This window comes from Aegilops tauschii, chromosome 1 (assembly GCF_002575655.3).
Source record: "Aegilops tauschii subsp. strangulata cultivar AL8/78 chromosome 1, Aet v6.0, whole genome shotgun sequence".
NCBI classification, from domain to species: Eukaryota; Viridiplantae; Streptophyta; class Magnoliopsida; order Poales; family Poaceae; genus Aegilops; species Aegilops tauschii.
In genome coordinates this window covers 93,930,578-93,951,831 of record NC_053035.3, presented here as the reverse complement: position 1 = coordinate 93,951,831, position 21,254 = coordinate 93,930,578, and the positions used below count along the sequence as shown (strand labels likewise).

The window sequence follows — 21,254 nt, the reverse complement described above, 5'->3', positions numbered from 1 at the left end:
TGTATTCACACATGTATTACGATTTCCAGATAGCACAATTATAGCATGAACAATAGACAATTATCATGAACAAAGAAATATAATAATAACCATTTTATTATTGCCTCTAGGGCATATTTCCAACACAGAAAACAATGATACCCGCTGAGCCTCAACACTCATCGGACCGCATACATCGGTATGTATTATTTCCAATAAGTCAGTGGCTCGCTCCATTGTTCTGGAGAACTGAGTCTTAGTCATCTTGCCCATGAGGCATGGTTCGCAAGCATCAAGTGATTCATAATCAAGTGATTCCAAAAGTCCATCAGCATGGAGTTTCTTCACGCGCTTTATACCAATATGACCTAAATGGCAGTGCCACATATAAGTTGCACTATCATTATTAACTTTGCATCTTTTGGCATCAATATTATGAATATGTGTATCACTACAATCGAGATTCAATAAACCATTTATATTGAGTGTATGACCATATAAGGTTTTATTCATGTAAATAGAACAATAATTATTCTTTGACTTAAATGAATAACGTATTGCAATAAACATGATCCAATCATATTTATGCTCAACTCAAACACCAAATAACATTTATTTTAGGTTCAACACTAATCCCGAAGGTAAAGGGAGTGTGCGATGGTGATCTTATCAACCTTGGAATTACTTCCAACTCACATCATCACCTCACCCTTAACTAGTCTCTGTTTATTTTGCAACTCCCATTTCGAGTTACTACTCTTAGCAATTGAACCAGTATCAAATACTGAGGGGTTGCTATAAAAACTAGTAAAGTACACATCAATAACATGTATATCAAATATACCTTTGTTCACTTTGCCATCCTTCTTATCCGCCAAGTATCTAGGGCAGTTCCACTTCCAGCGACCATTTCCTTTGTAGTAGAAGCACTCAGTTTCAGGCTTGGGTCTATCTTTGGGCTTCTTCATGGGAGTGGCAACTTGCTTGCCATTCTTCTTGAAGTTCCCTTTCTTTCCCTTGCCCTTTTACTTGAAACTAGTGGTCTTTTCAACCATCAACACTTGATGCTTTTCTTGATTTCTACCTTTGCTGATTTCAGCATCGCGAAGAGCTCGGGAATCGTTTTCGTCATCCCTTACATATTATAGTTCATCACGAAGTTCTAGTAACTTGGTGATAGTGACTAGAGAACTCTGTCAGTCACAATCTTATCTCGAAGATTAACTCACACTCGATTCAAGCGATTATAGTACTCAGACATTCTGGGCACATGCTCACTGGTTGAGCTATTCTCCTCCATCTTGTAGGCAAAATACTTGTCAGGGGTCTCATACCTCTCGACTCGGGCATGAGTCTGAAATACAAATTTCAGCTCTTGGAACATCTTATATGTTCCGTGGCGTTCAAAACGTTTTTGAAGTCCCGGTTCTAAGCCGTAAAGCATGGTGCACTAAACTATCAAGTAGTCATCATACCGAGCTTTGCCAAACGTTCATAACGTCTGCATCTGCTCCTGCAATAGGCCCGTCTGTCGGATTTTGGGTTCCGGCAAACCCTTGAGGTTCGAACACTGGGGTGCGCACGAAGATCTCTCTCCCTCTCTAGCTCACTCGCACAATGATCTCAAGGCCTAGCCCGCCGAACCGAGGAACAAGGGACACAAGAGTTTATACTGGTTCGGGCCACCGACGTGGTGTAATACCCTACTCCAGTGTGGTGTGGTGGATTGCCTTGTAGGCTGGGGATGAACAAGTACAATGGGTGAACTGCCTTAGGGGGAGAGGTGTTCTTGAATTCTATGAGCTGGTGAGGATGGTCTTGGTAGAATGGATCCGGTCCAAGATCAGTTGCCTCCTTCGGTGGTGGCTAGTCCTATTTATAGAGGCCCCGGTCCTCTTCCCAAATGTTTAGGCGGGAAGGGATCCCACAACAGCCAATTTGAAGGGGGACATCTAGTACAAGCTATCCTGACAAAAGGTGGTCTTCGCCTGCCAAAGGCTCCGGTGGTGACGCCGTCGTGGGCTCCGCGATGACCTCCGTCCTGCCGTCCTGCTGGTCTTGGTCTCGTTGCACCGATATGGAAACCTTTGCCTGATGCCTCGGGATTCCTCGCCTGCACCTGCCCCTTTAGCACCAAAGAGGCAACCGGTACTCTGCGCCCGCTGGCACCCGCCTGGCCTTGATCGTCATGGCTCACGTCACGGAAACCTCGCGAGGTGACCCTCGCCTTGATCTCTCTGCTCCTCGCGAGCCAGCCTAGTGAGGCTGCCCCTGAGGAGGTCTTGTGTCGTCCGCCTCGCGAGGCTCGGCCCCTCGCGAGGGTCTTGCTGATGAAGATGGGTCGTACCAGGCCGTTAGTGGAGCCACACCGCAGGCCGCAGGAAGGCAAGTCTGGGGACCCCGTTCCCAGAACGCCGACACCGTCACCTAGCAGTGCATCAAGGACATAATTCTTCTGTGCAGCAATGAGGATAATCCTCAGATCACGGACCTAGTCCGCATCATTGCTACTATCATCTTTCAACTTATTTTTCTCTAGGAACATATAAAAAATAAATGGGGAAGCTATACGCGAGCTTATTGATCTACAACATAGATATGCAAATACTATCAGGACTAAGTTCATGATAAATTTAATTTCAATTAATCATATTACTTAAGAACTCCCACTTAGATAGACATCCCTCTAGTCATCTAAATGATCACGTGATCCATATTAACTAAACCATGTCCGGTCATCACGTGAGATGGAGTAGCTTTCAATGGTGAACATCACTATGTTGATCATATCTACTATATGATTCACGTTCGACCTTTCGGTCTCAGTGTTCCGAGGCCATATCTGCATATGCTAGGCTCGTCAGGTTTAACCCGAGTATTCTGCATGTGCAAAACTGGCTTGCACCCGTTGTATGTGAACGTAGAGCTTATCACACCTGATCATCACGTGGTGTCTCGGCACGACGAACTATCGCAGCGGTGCATACTCAGGGAGAACACTTGTACCTTGAAATTTAGTGAGAGATCATCTTATAATGCTACCGTCGTACTAAGCAAAATAAGATGCATAAAAGATAAACATCACATGCAATCAAAATAAGTGATATGATATGGCCATCATCATCTTGTGCCTTTGATCTCCATCTCCAAAGCACCGTCATGATCACCATCGTCACCGGCTTGACACCTTGATCTCCATCGAAGCATCGTTGTCGCCTCACCAACTATTGCTTCTACAATTATTGCTACCACTTAGTGACAAATTAAAGCAATTACATGGCGATTGCATTTCATACAATAAAGCGACAACCATATGGCTCCTGCCAGTTGCCGATAACTGTTAAAAAACATGATCATCTCATACAACAATTTATATATCATCACGTCTTGACCATATCACATCACAGCAAGCCCTGCAAAAACAAGTTAGATGTCCTCTACTTTGTTGTTGCAAGTTTTACGTGGCTGCTACGGGCTTCTAGTAAGAACCGTTCTTACCTACGCATCAAAACCACAACGATTTTTCGTCAAGTGTGTTGTTTTAACCTTCAACAAGGATCGGGCATAGTCACACTCGATTCAACTAAAGTTGGAGAAACAGACACCCACTAGCCACCTGTGTGCGAAGCACGTCGGTAGAACCAGTCTCATGAACGCGGTCATGTAATGTCGGTCTAGGCCGCTTCATCCAACAATGCCGCCGAATCAAAGTATGACATGCTGGTAAGCAGTATGACTATTATCGCCCACAACTCTTTGTGTTCTACTCGTGCATATAACATCTACGAATAGACCTGGCTCTGATGCCACTATTGGGGAACGTAGTATTTCAAAAAAATCCTACGATCACGCAAGATCTATCTAGGAGAAGCATAGCAATGAGCGGGGAGAGTGTGTCCACGTACCCTTGTAGAACAAAAGCGGAAGCGTTAAGTAATGCGGTTGATGCAGTCGAACGTCTTCGCGATCCAACCGATCAAGTACCGAACGCACGACACCTCTGTGATCTGCACACGTTCAGCTTGGTGACGTCCCTCGAACTCTAGATCCAGCTGAGGCCGAGGGAGAGTTTCGTCAGCACGACGGCGTGGTGATGGTGATGATGAAGTTACTGGCACAGGGCTTCGCCTAAGCACTACGACGATATGACCGAGGTGTAAAACTGTGGAGGGGGGCACCGCACACGGCTAAAGATCAACTTGTGTGTCTATGGGGTGCCCCCCTCCCCCGTATATAAAGGAGGGGAGGAGGAGGTCGGCCGGCCACAAGGGGCGCGCCCAAGGGGGGGGATCCTACTCCAAGTAGGAATAGGCTCCCCCCTTTCCTAGTCCAACTAGGAGAAGAAGGAAGGAGAGGGAGAGGGAAAGAGGGGCCGCCCTCCCCTCCCCTAGTCCTATTCGGACTCCCCTTGGGGGGCGCCACCTCTTGGCTGCGGCCCTCTCTCCCCCCTAAGGCCCACTAAGGCCCATAACTTCCCGGGGGCGGTCCGGTAACCCTCCGGCACTCCGGTTTTATCCGAAACTCTCCAGAACACTTCCGGTGTCCGAACAACATGGTCCAATATATCTATATTTATGTCTCGACCATTTCGAGACTCTTCGTCATGTCCGTGATCACATCCGGGACTCCGAACAACCTTCGATACATCAAATCACATAAACTCATAATACCAATCGTCATCGAACGTTAAGCGTGCGGACCCTACGGGTTCGAGAACTATGTAGACATGACCGATACACCTCTCCGGTCAATAACCAATAGCGGAACCTGGATGCTCATATTGGCTCCTACATATTCTACGAAGATCTTTATCGGTCAAACCGCACAACAACATACGGTGTTCCCTTTGTCATCGGTATGTTACTTGCCCAAGATTCGATCGTCGGTATCACCATACCTAGTTCAATCTCGTTACCGGCAAGTCTCTTTACTCGTTCCGTAATGCATCACCCCGCAACTAACTCATTAGTCACATTGCTTGCAAGGCTTGTAGTGACGTGCATTACCAAGAGGGCCCAGAGATACCTCTCCGATACACGGAGTGACAAATCCTAATCTCGATCTATGCCAACTCAACAAACACCATCGGAGACACCTGTAGAGCATCTTTATAATCACCCAGTTACGTTGTGACGTTTGATAGCAAACTAAGTGTTCCTCCGGTATTCGGGAGTTGCATAATCTCATAGTCAAAGGAACATGTATAAGTCATGAAGAAAGCAATAGCAATAAACTAAACGATCATAGTGCTAAGCTAACGGATGGGTCTTGTCCATCACATCATTCTCTAATGATGTGATCCCGTTCATCAAGTGACAACACATGTCTATGGTCATGAAACTTAACCATCTTTGATTAACGAGCTAGTCTAGTAGAGGCATACTAGGGACACTTTGTTTTGTCTATGTATTCACACATGTATTAAGTTTCCGGTTAATACAATTCTGGCATGAATAATGAACATTTATCAAGATATAAGGAAATAAAATAATAACTTTATTATTGCCTCTAGGGCATATTTCCTTCAAAAATTGTCTAAGACCACAAAGGTCTCGGCAATGTCGCCCACACACATCACATGCCACCTATCCACCATGGCTTACGAACCACCAAGGCCAAGCCTCGGTCGGGGTAGAGCTTCCACAAAGAAGGTGATCTCCGTCCCTTGTACAAACTCTTGATTCCTTCATATCATCAGCTAATGGCTCTAAAGTGACTCTGAACCTATAAGGTGGCGCAAACCCACCAAGAATAACAAGCAAAGAAAAGTCACATGGTATGATTTCTCAAAATATATTCAGTGAAAGCACTCTCAAGAAGCAATATGAATTCTCTCTCACAAAGGATAGGCTTGAAGCAAAGAGAGATGAACTTCTATATTCGTGAACTATTTGCTCTTCAGGGCTCTCTCAAAGAACTCACACAATTTGGCTGGATATGTGATAGAATGGCTTCAGTTCATTTGCCAAAATGAATGGGTGTGTGGTTTTATTTATTGAGTGAGTGAAAATTTGTTAGTTACTCAGGAAAAGTAACTTGCCAGAAGTACTGGACACGTTCAAAATTTGAACAACTCGAAGGGAGATGCACGTTCCCGGAAGTGCATAGTACCCAGTGTGGTACTAGGTTGTCCAGTGAACCTCTTAAAGTCACAGAACTCATAAGTACTAGGAAATAGAACACAGAGGCATGAGACCACAAAGGTGGCTCGTTGTCCAACAAAGTTTGAACTAGGTCAGTATTACTAGAGAAAAACCAAGTCTTCGAGTTATCAGGTTTGATATAGTAATTAGCAATGAAATATTTGCAGAAATGCCTAAGTCCTAGCTCATATGTTCTGGATAGATTTGGTCGGAAGTACCAGATCTATATCGAGACACTAGTGCAGAAGCAAATCAAAGGAGTCGAAAGTGTTAGTGAAAATGTTATGCTTGGAGTGTAAGAGCTAACGAACATGGTCTCAAAGGAGCATAGCTCAACAGTACCAGAAAAGATTTATCGGTATTTTCCATGCTATATAAAGCATGGTTTACTTAGCAAGACTAATTCAATCTTCACAATCTCGGGTAGTACGGACGGAGAAATTACGATGTATCGGGGCAGCGAAAAACAAAGGAATTGAATGGGAAGAGTGAAATACTTGCGAATTTTGGTTGAAGATCTTATCTTAGAGTTTAACCAAAGATCTTTCCATATGTCGTCTCTCTTAATAATGCAATATCCTATATTAAATGTGAATCTTTGACTTAGTATAAATTACTTCCTCCGACCCATAATATACGAGTGTTTTTACACTACACTAGTGTTAAAAACATTCTTATATTATGAGACGAAGGGAGTACATGCCAAGCTCATGGAGTAGATAATCACTTGAAAATATGTAGGTTGGGGTCACCGGTGATGTTTCCACTCAAACATGACGACTAAATACTTGAAATAACTTTGATAACATGTTAGTCATCTCCATTGGTTTGCCATTAATCACAAAACACAATTGGGGTATATAAGAGATGCATTTTCACTGTGATCTCTCCCCACTATTTCCTCACTCGTTGCCGACTGTCCATGACTCCACCATCACCTCACACCTTGTCCACCGACCCGCCTTGTCAATGGCTCACCCCCACGATCACAACAAGATTTTCACGTCACATCCTGGTTCTTCCCTTTATCATCCATGACCTCTGCACCCGCTCCCCTCCGCCTACCGCAATGTCCACAGCGTTTTCAGTGAAATATCGATCTCCGATGAGTATCATTGCATGATGATTATGGCATAGTGTTCGCACACGAACACGTCACCGTGTACCTCTAACACCGAGGGTGATACACCGCAGCTCACGTCGAAAGATACCCGTCCGGAAGCGCGGTACGCAAGCAATCCGGCGGGCGCTTTGTAGACCCGAAACCCCACATGCCCAGGAGGGATCCCGTCAAGCAATCTGGCTGCTATGGGCTGCCCTAGGTCGATGTGATCGCCCCTAGAGCCTCGAGGTTCGCCGCCCTGCAACAAGAAGAACGAACAAAGAATGAGGAAGAAGAAGAACAAGGGAGAGAAATAAAAGTAAAGGTAAAAGGTGGTAGATGATTTGTTCGATTGTGTGTTCTTCAATCGGACGTCACCTCTTGTCTATATAAGAGGCAGATGGACTTCCCGTATAAGAAAAGAACTCCAAATCTCGTCCAAATCCTTCCAAAATTAGCCGAACTCGGATTAGGTATGTCTGAGACATCAGTTTGGTTTCATGTTTCACAGGCCAAACACGACCTCGGATGAGGATGCGCCCAAAAGAAAATATAACTGTTTCAACGAGACAAATAACTTTTGTGTTGAACAATTTTCAATTTGAGGCCGTTTTGATGCTCAATCGCTCGCGCGACCCATCAGACATCACCCACACAGGTGTCTGATACCCCGGGCCAGTTTTTACTCATGATAGGTCTACAGTGCATTGGCTCCAACTTTTGCATATGACCTCGAATTGAGACGATTTTTTATCAAAATCGATCGTTTCAATGAGACGAAGACAATCCATGTATAAAGTTTTCTCATATGAGGCTGTCTTGGAGACCTAATCTGCCGAACAGTACTCTGCATACAAAATCCTAGTGCTTTGAGCACAACATCGGCCCTCGAGATGAGATCAGATGGCGATGGCCCAAACTTCAAAGATGTTCATGTTGACAATACGGAACCTTTTCATGTATATCACTTCTCCATTTGAGTCCATCTTAATTAAGTTCTTGACCGTGCAAAATCCGGTGTCAACACATAGGTAGAATCTGGCGCTGTAGCCTAGGATGTTGAGGAGAAGATTGTCGCGACCATTACTGCCTCTTAAGTTGAGAACGCCACCCAGACCACCGCACGGGCTGACATTGGTGTCCAAAATAGGAAGGTTGAAGAAGCCTTCTCCAAGCTAAAGGCTGATATAGATGAGAAGGAGACTACTGAGGCTTTGAAGAAGGGCAAGGCCATCATGGTGATCTCCTCCTTCGACTCTCACAACAGTGACAACCCTATTAATGTTGTGGAAGACCCCCAGAGGGTACAAAAGGGAGGTGCCTAACACCAAATAAGACTAGCATGCGCCCTATGGAGGAGCCTAGGAGGTACATTACTGGGTTTGAGTTGAAGAAGAAGTGAGAGTCATGTCATGTCTATGTTTAACTATGCTTTTATGTTTGATCATGGAGTTTATGCCATGTTGTTTAATCATGGATTTTATGGTTAATTGTGTTTAATGGATTTCAAATGAAGCTTAATTGTTTTTATGCAAAAAGTAGGTTTGGGGAGTTAAGTTTAGGGGATGGACTAGTTTGACGTGCAAGCTCCCCAGAAGCTAGAAATTATTGAGAGTTAAATCTAGGGAGGTAGATTGGGAGTTAGAGATAGAAGAAGCTCAAGATGTTCTTAGCTATCTTGCCCACCCACCGTAATCTCAAAAGTGTGATTGATGCAAATTTAGAGAAGTCTTCCACAATTTCAGTATCATTCCATGGAGATTACCAAACTTCACAAATCCCCCTTTTCACATATTCCACAATTTTGATACCATTTCAAGAAAATAAAACATGTCATAAATTATGAACTTGATCAAAATTGGAGTGAAAAAACGATTTTGATTGAAAATACAAAATTATTACGTAACTAACTTTGACCAAATGCCATCGGTATAGAAATAAGTATATGAAATGTATGAAACAACGGAAGTGAAACAAATGATCAAATTATTGAAATAAATGTTACAGATGACAATACTGCTTAAGTGAAACTTGTGAAAATTGGTTGAAATAAGTGTAATAAAACAACTGAAAATGAAACTGGTTGGATTTTAAACTAGTAAAAGCATCCAAGATTTGTATTTCTTAAAAGCTCTTGGCGAGAGTAATTCGAATATATACTAAAAAAACTAGGAACACAAATTTGGTTCATTTACATTACCACAAGAAAATAAAATGCATGGGGTTTGGTTTCAGGATAGAATCTTTGAGTATGCATGCCACTCTCTCACCATTTTTCCTTTTGACAAAAAGTACTTATGCCTGGTATTCTTTCTGAAACATATGCAAAAGATTTACCCCATCCATTAATTAAGTAGAAGGGAATTGCCCAGTTATTTAATGAAAAACGATAAAAATTGATACATATATTCCACTTGTGGACTACTCATAAAGCATAAAACCCCATGACCACATTGTCAACCCGACAAACATTTCCAAATTGCAACAATCATGTCGACACTTCTAGATCGCAAAGGAACCCCGGATGAGAACACCTTGGCAGAAGACAATGTATACCACAAGGTATTTTTGTATGTATTGGAAATTAACCCCAACATGTATTGCAACACTATGCACTAGTCGCACGAATCGCAACACTATACCACAAATGAAAGGGGCTTTTTTTTTTCTCCCCTACCTTCAGATGCCATTAAAAATCCGATCTCAAATTGCCAAAGTCAATGTTCAATGCCAAAATTTCCATCAACTCACAACATTGACCAGCAATTTGGTTGACACAGCCAATTGTCATGCCATGAATAGGTTGCAACACAAGCAAGCTCCAAGAATGTTGCAGCTTGCAACAGCAAGATGACCATACTAACACTAGCTAAAGTTGCTTAAGACTAGCCACAATGGGTAGTAACATAGAGTAGTAACATTAGTTACTACTCTATGTTACTACCTCTATAGTGGGAAATAACATATGTGTAGTAACATGCAAACACTTCATTTATTATGTTATAGACTCATCTTGCCTTGATATATGTGATGTTATAGTAACTAGCTAAGTTACTAGAACTACCTCTCTCTTCATTAACTTATTGCCACATAGACAAATTTGCTGAGTTGGACTTGAAGTTACTGCTGAAGTTACTCCCATCGCTAGTCTAAATACTAGCAAAGGACCAGTTAATTAATCATCTAACCTCGATTAAATAACACAAACAATCTCACATGACGCTGCATGCGTTGGCATTCTCCTCGCTGAACATGTAATACGACCCCGGCGCCGCCGACACCGGTGCCGTTGAGTAGTAGTACCCCGCGCCGCCCGTGTAGGCCGCGCCGGCCATGGGGTGGTAGTACGCGCTGCTCCGGTGCGGGTGCGAGGTGCTGTAGCTCATGGCGTACGGCATGTGCCCTGCGCCGGCGCCGCCGCCGTAGTAGCCCGGGTAGCTCATCGCCGTGGCGGGCGGGTAGGCCCCGGCATCGACGACGGCGGGGGCGTTCTGACTGGCGTTTCCTGTGGCGGGATTCGCGGGCGCGTCGTGTGGGCTCATGTGCGCTGTTGCACCGGCGCCGTCTCCGCCGTTGGCATTGGCATTGCCGTTATTGCCTCCCTTGCCTTTCTTTTTCTTCTTGCCGCCACCGCCGCCACCGGAGGCATTGGCGCTGGGTGCCATAGGCTGCATGCCTTGCGGCGTCATGGCGAAAGGGGCGACCATGCCGGCCCGTCCGTCGTGCGGGTCTCCGGCACCCGGGTTCTTCGGTGGGTCGCCGCCTCCACCACCGCCGCCTTCAACCTGATGAGGCTGCTCGTCGCCGGACGCCTCATCGCACGTGCCCGCGTGGTCGTGATTCTCCGGGGGAACAGAGCCTCCGGCGCCTTCCGCCGTCGGGGCACCCGGCGCCGCCGGCTCGGCGGTCTTGTTTTTGTTCTTTTTTTTCTTCTTCTTCTTGCCGCCACCGCCACCACCGCCGCCGCCGTCACCGCCGCCTCCGCTGGCAGTCGGGTTAGCGTCAGAGAGAGGAGGAAGGGGCTCCGGCCACGGCTCGGCGTGCTTGCCGGTCTTGATGAGCTTCTTGACGAGCGCGTCGACGGAGACATTGCCAACGACCACTACCTTGTGCTGCTGGGTGTCTATGTCCGTCTTGTACACACCTGCTCAGTCGATGCAAAGAACGCAATGAAATTAGCAAAGAACACACTCTTCTGAATCCCTTACAGTTTATAGAACCCATAAGCACTTTCATGTGCAGAATAAACCTACTAAACATTTTTCCACCAATTCAATGCGTTTTTTGTGTGAAAAATTTGTAACAGATTGCAGAACTTTGGGGCGAGAGTTTAGAAGGGGTTTAGTGAGGGAAACAGGGACCCTCTGCTTTCCCCCTTCATAGTAGATACAGGGGTACACACATAAAGCAGAGGGAAACAAACAGGGGACCCTCTACAGCATGTTATTTTGTTTACATAACTGAAGTTGGAATCCAAGCTTTTTTGCAGAAAAAAGGCATACTGAGAAAAAAAAAACTCTGGAGACCATTTCAGTTCATTCAATTTTTGAAATCCTGATTGGAAAATAGAGAGAAAAATCTAACGACACTACCACTGCTTTCCTGGGAGCTTTCACAGGATTTGGCGATACAGATTTGCTGAACACTTCCAAGTGTTTTTCTGCTTTGTTTTTCTCTTCTTCTTCTTCATCTAAGCATTACTATATTTTTCTTCTTGATCTATGCCTACCTTCTATGGTGTGGAGCACCTTCTTGACCTTCTTCTTGCAGCCCTCACAGTGGATGCTGACCTTCAGAGCCACAGTCTGAAGAAAAACAGCAAAGCCCAAACCATGGAAACCTCATAAGAATCTTGCAGTGATAATAAGAAACCCAAAGCAAAACATAGCAGACAAACGAAGATGATAATATCTTGAAAAATCCTGAACTGCTTACCTGATACATGAGTGGCTGTGCGCCTTCTTCAGCAGCCGCCATGGCTGGGGAGTGAGGAGAATGGAGAGAGGTCACAGGAAAGTGAGACTGCTTATCAGTGTTGGTGCAAGTGAGGAGGGGAGTGAAGAATGGTGGAACCAAGAGGCAAGGCGAGCAAAAGGGGGGCAGAACCGAACAAAGTGGCAGAGTTTGGTCCTGGGGAAGGGCATGACTAAATAGCATCCATCAAGGAGTGGGAGAGGTGACAGTTGCATTGGTTTTGTTTTCCTTTCCCCCCCCCCTTTTTTCTTCCTTTTGTTTTTCGGGTGTGTAGTGGAATGAATGGGTGAGGTAATTGTTCCCCACATCTGGTGGCTAGATGCCCATGTATATGCATGTAGGCCAAGGAAAATATTTGTCTTGGGATTCTCCTGTTTTTTTTTTTTGCAGAAGGTTGTTTAGAAAAAAATTAAAAAAAGTAAGCAAGTGGAGCGGAAATGGTTTGGATATTTTTTACCAATAAAGTAAGATACACTTACTTTGTCTAAGGCCTTGTAACGCTATAATGTAACACTAAAATGTTTCTTGTATTGTGTTATGAAAATTTCAAATAAGTTCTTGTTGATTCAAAGTCTACTCTGGTCTAATTGATGCGACTAAACCATTATTGTAAAAAAAACAACCATCCATGGTGTTTCTCAACTTGTTCCAGAATAAATTCTTCAGTACTATATTATTCCATCACTCGTTTGTGTTTCAGTCCGACAAACAAGTGCAACAACTCATTCAGCGGTTCGATGTGAAAATAATCCATCTTTCTCGATAAGCATAAAAATAGATGTGAACAGTGATTATTTATCAACGAAAAACTAGGTAGTTTCATATTTTATACAGTACTCCCTCCGGTCCTTTATACTCTGTGTAATAGATTTGTGTCAAGTCAAATTTTATGAAGTTTGACCAAATTTATATTAATAAATATCGACATCTACAATACCAATTATATATTACCACATGATTAAGATACTTTGACTTCGGACAAAATTTATTCATCAGAAATCTTATATATAATATATGGGCATACTTATAATAATAAAGTAGTATATAAAATATCATATGGTAGTATATGAGACATATGGGGTAACTACCCCTAGGTGGTAGAATGGATTTTCCCTATATATATAAATATAGAACAAATTTTATCTACAAGCAGTGGTAGTTACCACCACCTTCTTTGGCCTCCACGTGTCCCTCTTCTCCCTCCCTCAAACGTGGCATCAAAACAACCGGGTAATGGATAGTGTTAACGGGTGCCAATGCAATTTAGTAGGCAGAAACTAATTCAGTTTTTATAATTAAATAATCCGGCAAGCCGGTGACAGGCTGTTGCAACTATCTCCTCAATCTTGGGTGCGTGCAACAATATTTTCATCGGATAAACCTGTGAACGTGATGCTCATTATTTATCTCTTTTTTTAACAAGTAGTTTTTGTTGGAAATAGGTAGTCTGGGAACGTATAACTTTTTTTTGTTTCTTCTATTATACTATGAAATATATTGTCTTTTTTAGAAACGCATAGAGTATACTCATGTATACCTAGTATGGAGTAACATGTAACTTTTGTAGTATGGAGTATGCACTACTAAGTAAAATTGGAGTGTGAAGTATATATAAGCATTTGATTATTTGAGAATGGATTATTAACACCAAGCTGGAGTATTAATACTCTTTTACGTGAATGTACAAAATATGTGTCCCAAAAAAGTAATATTTCATATGTAATTTATAGTTCGTTTCAGAATTATGGTGCGTACTACATACTACTATACTGCTATAGTATGGAGTATATTTACAAATTTTCACGTGGAGTATGTGCATGTGTACATATAATTGTTTTTCACAGAGAGTATGCAGTATATCTTTTTGAAGTAGATATAGTTTTTTTAGTATGCAGTATATTGTATGAACTGCCAAGTAAAAAAAATAGTATGTAGTATATTAAATTTGAATTTAGTATGTAGTATATTAATTTTGAATCACAGAGAGTATGTATTTCTTAGAACATGGAGTATATATGCTTTTTTATGGAGGATGGAGTATATGTATCTTGTAGTATGAACTAATATACTTCTTATTATAGAATGGTGTATGTAGTATTTACGGTGGACTGTTGTAGCATATATAATATAAACGAGATATTTATGGAGTATCCGACAGTGTATGTATTTTTTTGAGAAAATTTAGATGGGAGTATGTGTTACAGGTTCGTTAGTGGACACATATTCTTTTTAGAAGGGAGTATATATATGTACGCATGGAGTATGGAGAATGTCATGTACATTACGTTTGTACAGTTAGTTGATGCGTCCAGATCTGATGCACGCTCGTTGGCCAATTGCATGCATCCATGAATGCATCTCTTCTAAACTAGCGATCCAAATCCTACATGCACGAGCATTAGATCGATTCTAGTATGCATATACCTATGCTAAATCTAGCAAACAAGAGAAGGATACATCAAAGATTAACCTGCGTATTCAAAACTAGAGAAGAAAGGATGCTTGACGCCAGCGGCCGGTGGATAAATTTTCATATATAACTTGCTTGTTTTACTGGTGGTAGTTATATGGTGATTATCTCCCCACATAAATCGGGTGGGTGGGGTGGGGGTACGGGCTGGTTACTTTATCGGGTAGAGAAAGTGTGGAAACTCGTTAAACCGAACCCGTTAATCAACGCTCAGATCTGAAGAGATCGGAGGGCAGCTAGGGTGGTGATAGTATATATTTTCCATATATAGGTAAATTGTTTGGGGCACCTAGATGCCTGGGCACCTAGGGCTGTTATGGCAAGTCATATTCATTAGTGCATGTCATAAAATTGACAAAATAATGGCTTTCCATATTTTGTTTGCATGCACTAGTATCCTAAATGGTCAATGATTTCTTTCCAAAACACAAATAATCTGAACATTCGTACTTGGGTGGGTATATACGTACATGTACCCATGATATAACCACGTGTACATGTTATTTGACCATGATACTAGTTAGTGGGTATTATACCTAAGGAAAATATGTACGTGTTGTTTTATACTCAATGAAAATATAGACATAAATGTCATATCTTTTAATAAGTACATGTTGGTGTTATACCCAATAGAAATATACACATAAATATATATACCTTGATGTGAATATACACATGAATAAACATAACTCGATGTTAGTATACACATGAATATCTACGCGTTAGTGTTATACCCAATAGAAATATACACATAAATATACATACCTCGATGTGAATATAAATATGAATATACATACCTCGATGTTGGTATACACATGAATATCTATGCGTTCGTGTTATAACCGATGAAAATATTCACATAAATATATATAACTTGATGTGGATTTTATTTGTACATTTTATTAAACCGTGATACCAGTTAGTGAGTATTATACCTAATAAAAATATGCATGTGTTGGTGTTATAACCCAATGAAAATATGTACGTGTTGGCGTTATACCCGATGAAAATGTGTACATGCTAAAAATATTACATGGTCTTTTCTTAATTAATTATCTTGCATTTACCATACATGCCAAAAAGTACGATAATTAATTAATTACAATTTCCTATTAGAAAGGGACAAATAATGACATGTATTAATTAGACAACATTATTACTTTCCATAGTAGTAACGCCATGCAAACAAATAGGAAAGTAATAATGCAGGTATGCATGCCAAATTTAAACACATCTTATCAGCGAAAGCTAGTGTGATCCAACGGCATCTAGGCAAGGAGCATGGGCACCTAGGTGTCCCAAACTTTCGTCATATATAATATATATATATATATATATATATATATATATATATATATATATATATATATATATATATATATATATATATATATATATATGATTTGGCATTGTGAACCTTGATGCTTCTTCTATAAATTTGGTCAAAATTGAGATACTTTGACTTCGGACAAAATTTATATGCAAACTAAAAAGGACTGAAGAGAGTATATTCTAAGCGGGTGATTCACATGAGGGTTTGCTACACGCTATGGCAATATGCTTGACGACCACTTACAGGTGCACCTTGTTTTGGTAAACGAGAAGGCGGGTTAGTTTGCACTTTTTCTTGATTGTGCTCCATTCTTTAATATCAATGCCTGCTATAGCTTAGGTTTATTCATGTGCCTTTCTTTTTTCAGATTTATTCATGTGTCTTTCATGATAAAATACATGTTGTGTGTTGTTTGGGCAAGTTACTTCTCTCCCTTTTTTTCTAATGTGTCTATTTCTTTGTTTGTTGTTTCAACTTTCAAGCCGGTGGAGGATGTTCGATTTTGTGAAAAACGTCTTTTGATTCCATAAACGTGTTTTATGCTTTTTGTGCAGGCCGATGAGGTTCATGTTATGAGATTTGACCACGGGAATAATCTTTAGGTACTGAAGATAATACACATGCCCCTCCCCAATGAGCTTCTGAAACAACACCGAACATTCATCGTCTTGAAACAACAAACAAAGCTATTTTTCGAGAATATGCAATGGTGCGTATCAGTTCATTGATAGATAGAGAGCATAACAAAGTAGGACTTCCTCCACTACATACGCTAGATGGCGTAGTTGAGGGTGGCAGTGAGTAGAAAGAGGAGGTTGCTCAGCCCTGATACAGAGGGTTTAATTTACAGGGATGATGTTATCTAGGTTGTGGCACCAGCGCGTGCCCAAAGTTTGTTTTCTTGTTGGATATCTCGAACGAGCTCAGCAGTAGAGGGGCGCGCAGCGTTGAAGATGCAAACATTCCGGTGCTTCCAAATAAGCCAGGCAGTGAGGGTGATGAGGGAACGGAGCCCTTTGTGCGGCCGGCAGGGATGTCTCCATAGTCTTGTTCCACCAGTTGAAGCAGATGGAGCCGTCAGACGGTGAGCGAATAAGTAAATTTAGCGAAACCGGTAGGTACCGGTTGGAAATCCACCGTCCACTGTGTCATTCAGATTGGTGCTTCCAGCTCAGGTATAAACATGCGATTCAATTTCTTGCAGATATACATCATTATACGTACTGACAAGGCTGACACCATCTGGCCATACCTGAAGATGCCCTACTCGCTTTATGTCCAATCATGCATGTGTCCTCCCACATCTCTCCATCCCATAGAAAAGCTAGCACTTAATTTTAGTGTGAGATATTAATTGATCGATATCTTTTAAACAAATTTTTTATCTTTAAATCTATTTATATATTTCAATTTCTGATGACAAGATCTTTAAAACAAGATCAATCTTGAATATATTTAAACGAGTTAAAATTTCATGGATAATTTTTTAAAAACTGAAACTTATTTTATTCATTTTAACAAAGTAATTTCAATCACTTAAAAAAACTGATTTCACTTTTTTTTAATGATGTCACACATTTCAGAAAAGTAGTTTCAGAAACATATTTCACTTAGTTGAGAAACCTTATTTCGAAATTGATTTCACTCAATGCAAAAAATGATTTGAATTATTTAAGAAACCTATTCCACTCAATTCAAAAAGATCACCGACTTCATAAAAACAGATTTCGCTCGTTTATAAAAAAGATTTGAAACAATCAGTTTCACATGTTATAAATAACTAGTTTCAAAATTTTGAAATAACAAGTTTCACGTATTTACACTGAAATATGTGTCATGTGTATAAAAAAGGATTTCACTCATTTCAGAAATTAGTTCACTCAACTAAAATTTGATTTCACTTATTTAAAAAAAATCAGTTTCACACATGAAACAATCCATTTCACATACCAAAATAACCAGTTTCACATATTAAAAAATGGACCTAAATTGTTGCATAAAACTCACTTCACTCATTTCAGAATATAATTTCACTCATTTCAAAAAACTTATTTCAATCATTAAGAGACTGATTTCGTATGTTTTGCCAAAAAAACTTGATTGAGTCGTTCAGAATAACTAATTTCAATTATTTTGAAAAAATATTTCAAAAAACAATTTCACTCGCTTCATAAAACAGATTTCGCTCATTTAAGAAGTTTTGAAATAATCATTTTCACATGTTTGAAATAAATAGTTTCAATATTTTGAAATTACAAGATTCATATATTTCACACCAAAAAATGTGACATGTGTATGAAAAAAGATTTCACTCATCTCAAAATATTGGTTTCACTTATTCCAGAAAAATGATTTCACTTATTAAAAAAATTACTAGTTTCAAAACAATATTTTGTGTATTTTAAAAAATAAATTGAAATAATCGTCTTCACATTTTTAAATAACTAGTGTCGCATTTCTGAAATAACAAGTTTCACATATTTCACACTGAAATACGTTTCATATGCATGATATTTTTCTACAAAAGTGGTTTCAGTAACTGATTTCAATTTTTTTTGAATAAATAAATTTTAAGTAAGTGAAATTAAAATTTTGGTATGATTGAAATAGCAAAAAAGAAACTAGTTTAAATATATTCAAGATTGGTCTTGTTCTGAAGACCGTGTGTTTAGGAATAATATATATAAAAAATTCAATACTAGAAAATTACTGTTGAAGATATTGGGCATTTCCAATTTAAAACAAAGATAAAATGCATGAATATGTTGCAAAGAGGGAGAGACAAGAGATGCTTCATGCATGCATGCATCGCACTTGTTAAAAAAGTACTACACTATCGTGACATTGATTTGACTAAAATCAGAAATACAAGAGATGCATTTGCACTAAATATTTTCATATACACATGCATATGGTCCCACAACTTTATGTATGGCAGCACCTTATTGGTAACAAGACCACCGGTACCTACCGGAACCGGTAAAAATGACTTTGCGGGGCGGTGAGGCAGTGGTTCTGCACCATGAGAGGATCTCATGCCAAGTTATCCTGGAGAAGACACAACCCACGAGCAGGTGGTGCAGGGTCTCCAGTTCTTGCACCCAGAGGGTGCAGAGAGGGTCGTGCTGGAGCCCATGTCGTGCAAGGTCAACAGACCAGTAGCGATCGAGTGAGACCATCCAAAGGAAGAATTTCGCGTTGAGGGGAGCCCAATTCTTCCATGCCAATCTCCAATGTGGCGCCATTGTCGATCTGTGGAAGAGGGCCCGATGGCATGAATGGAAAGAATAATTCCCGCTGGCAGTCCAGCGCTAGGAGAGCGTGTCCGGGAGGTCATTGAGCGCGGTCTGTTGTAGGCGCCGTCACACGTTGATGTACTCCATCCTGGCCAGGGGCCCAAGTGCACCACTGATGTCCCGAGTATGAGGCGGTCGTGCAGGCCATTGCAGAGAAGGCGTTGCCGGCGCTTCAATTTGGGGACAATGGAGACCAGGGTGGGAGCAATCTCAGTGATGGACCGACGGTCAAGCCAGTGGCCAGACTAGAATTTGCACGTACTGCCATCGCCGATGGTCTAGGTGGTGGAGGCGTGGAAAAATTGCGCCACCGCGGGATAATGGCTAGGTGGAGGAGGCGCCAGGGGCAGCTGTCATTGGTAGCCTTAAGCCACGTCCATCGAATATGCAACGCAATACCAGTCCGCTGTAGATCACGCACTCCAAGCCCCTCCTAGCTTGAGTGGGTGACAGACTCGTGGACTGGAAACAAGGCATGATCAGCCTTGGTGTCCTTTCTACCGTGCCAAAGAAATTCTCTCATGACGCGAATCACCTTTCTTGAGGATGGGCGGGTTGATGGCCATAGTGAGGAGGAGGTACACCGGCATGGCCGATAAGACGTGCCGCACTAGGGCGAGGCGCTCACCACAGGAGAAAAGGGAAGCCTTCAAAGTAGCCAGTTTCTTCAGCATTCTCTCCACCAGTGGAAGCAAAGACGGAGAGGGGGTCTTGCAGATGGAAAGTGGCAAGCCTAGGTAGGTGAACGGGAATGGCGTCACCGGGCATGCCAGGGCATCGCCAATGCCAACACATGCATCCAGGGTGCACTGAATGGGAGTGGCTGAGCACTTCGCAAAATTTGTGCAAAGGCCTAATGCATCACCAAAAGTCTGCAGGATTTGTCGCACTACCGCTAGCTCATGGGGGTCTGGGTGGCAGAAGACGACGACATCATCAGCAAACAGAGAGATGCTCGAGGCGGCATGCCGGTTAGTGAGCCGATGGAGAACGCCATTGGTCATCGCGAATCGAAGAAGGGAGTTGAATGCCTTAATGGCGATGGTGAAGAGCATAGGTGACAAGGGGTCACCTTGGCCCAAACTGCGCGCATGGTGGGTCGGAGGGCCAGTTGATGAGGACCCGTGTTGAAGCCGTGGATACGAGAATGAAACCCAGTTGCACCAGCGGTTTACAAAGCCCAAGTGTCACAGCATGTCGATCAGGAAGGGCATGACACAGAATCGAAGGCCCATGCCAATGTCAAGCTTGAGGAGCACACGCGGTGATTTGAGATTATGCAGCAGACATGCCGTCTGTTGAACCAGTAGGAAATGTCGTGGATGAACGCGCTCTGGTTCACCGAGATTATCTCACCAAGTCGCGGTGCGAGACGGAGGGAGAGGACATTGGCGAAAAGCTTCGCAATCAGGTGGATCAAGCTGATTAGTCAATGGTTGAACAATGAGGATGCGCCCGCTTTGAGAGAAGGGTGAGTAAGGCCTCATTCAACTTTTGGAATCCACGCCCATTCAAAGAGAAGAGCTTGTCGAAGGCGTCACAAAGATCTCCCTTGATGATATCCCAGCAGGAGCGCAAGAACTGGGCCGTGAAACCATCAGGGCCCGGCACCTTCCCATTGGCCAATTGCTTGAGCGCTTCCTAAATCTCGGCCAGCCTTTTGCCCACAGGTCATAGTGAAATATCCACACACACATAAAAAAAAATCATTGCAGCCTAGGCGGCGCAGAAAAGCGCGCTTATACTTCTAGTGAATGTCTACAACCAAACGGAGTTTAGCTCGTAAATCTTCACCGTTGATGTACCTTAGTTTATACTAATAGATGTTAACAATGCTGTTTTCAGAGCTCACAGTCACAGCTTAGAGGAGCGTGTCTGTTTCAGAACCAGTGAATCTGCATAATCATGGCCCTGCCATTTCACAAAACAGATAGCAGAAACCAAGTGCAGTAGCTCA

At 42.1% G+C, this 21,254-nt stretch overlaps 1 protein-coding gene across 1 annotated transcript; it reads right to left on the bottom strand.

Moving 5' to 3' along the window:
- Positions 1–10,197: 10,197 nt before the first annotated feature.
- LOC109785898 (uncharacterized) lies at positions 10,198–12,389 on the bottom strand. Its single transcript, XM_020344477.4, has 3 exons — positions 12,160–12,389; positions 11,954–12,029; positions 10,198–11,368 (listed from the first exon to the last, which is right to left on the bottom strand). The coding sequence occupies exons 1-3, from the start codon at positions 12,379–12,381 to the stop codon at positions 10,437–10,439; spliced, it is 1,230 nt and encodes a 409-aa protein (XP_020200066.2). The 5' UTR covers positions 12,382–12,389; the 3' UTR covers positions 10,198–10,436.
- Positions 12,390–21,254: the final 8,865 nt, after the last annotated feature.

Coding starts and splice junctions, on each gene's coding strand:
- LOC109785898 (XM_020344477.4), bottom strand. CDS start 12,381: ATGCTATTTAGTCATGCCCTTCCCCAGGACCAAACTCTGCCACTTTGT. Junction 12,030..12,159: donor CACAGCCACTCATGTATCAG/GTAAGCAGTTCA, acceptor GTTTTTCTTCAG/ACTGTGGCTCTGAAGGTCAG. Junction 11,369..11,953: donor GGTGCTCCACACCATAGAAG/GTAGGCATAGAT, acceptor TCGACTGAGCAG/GTGTGTACAAGACGGACATA.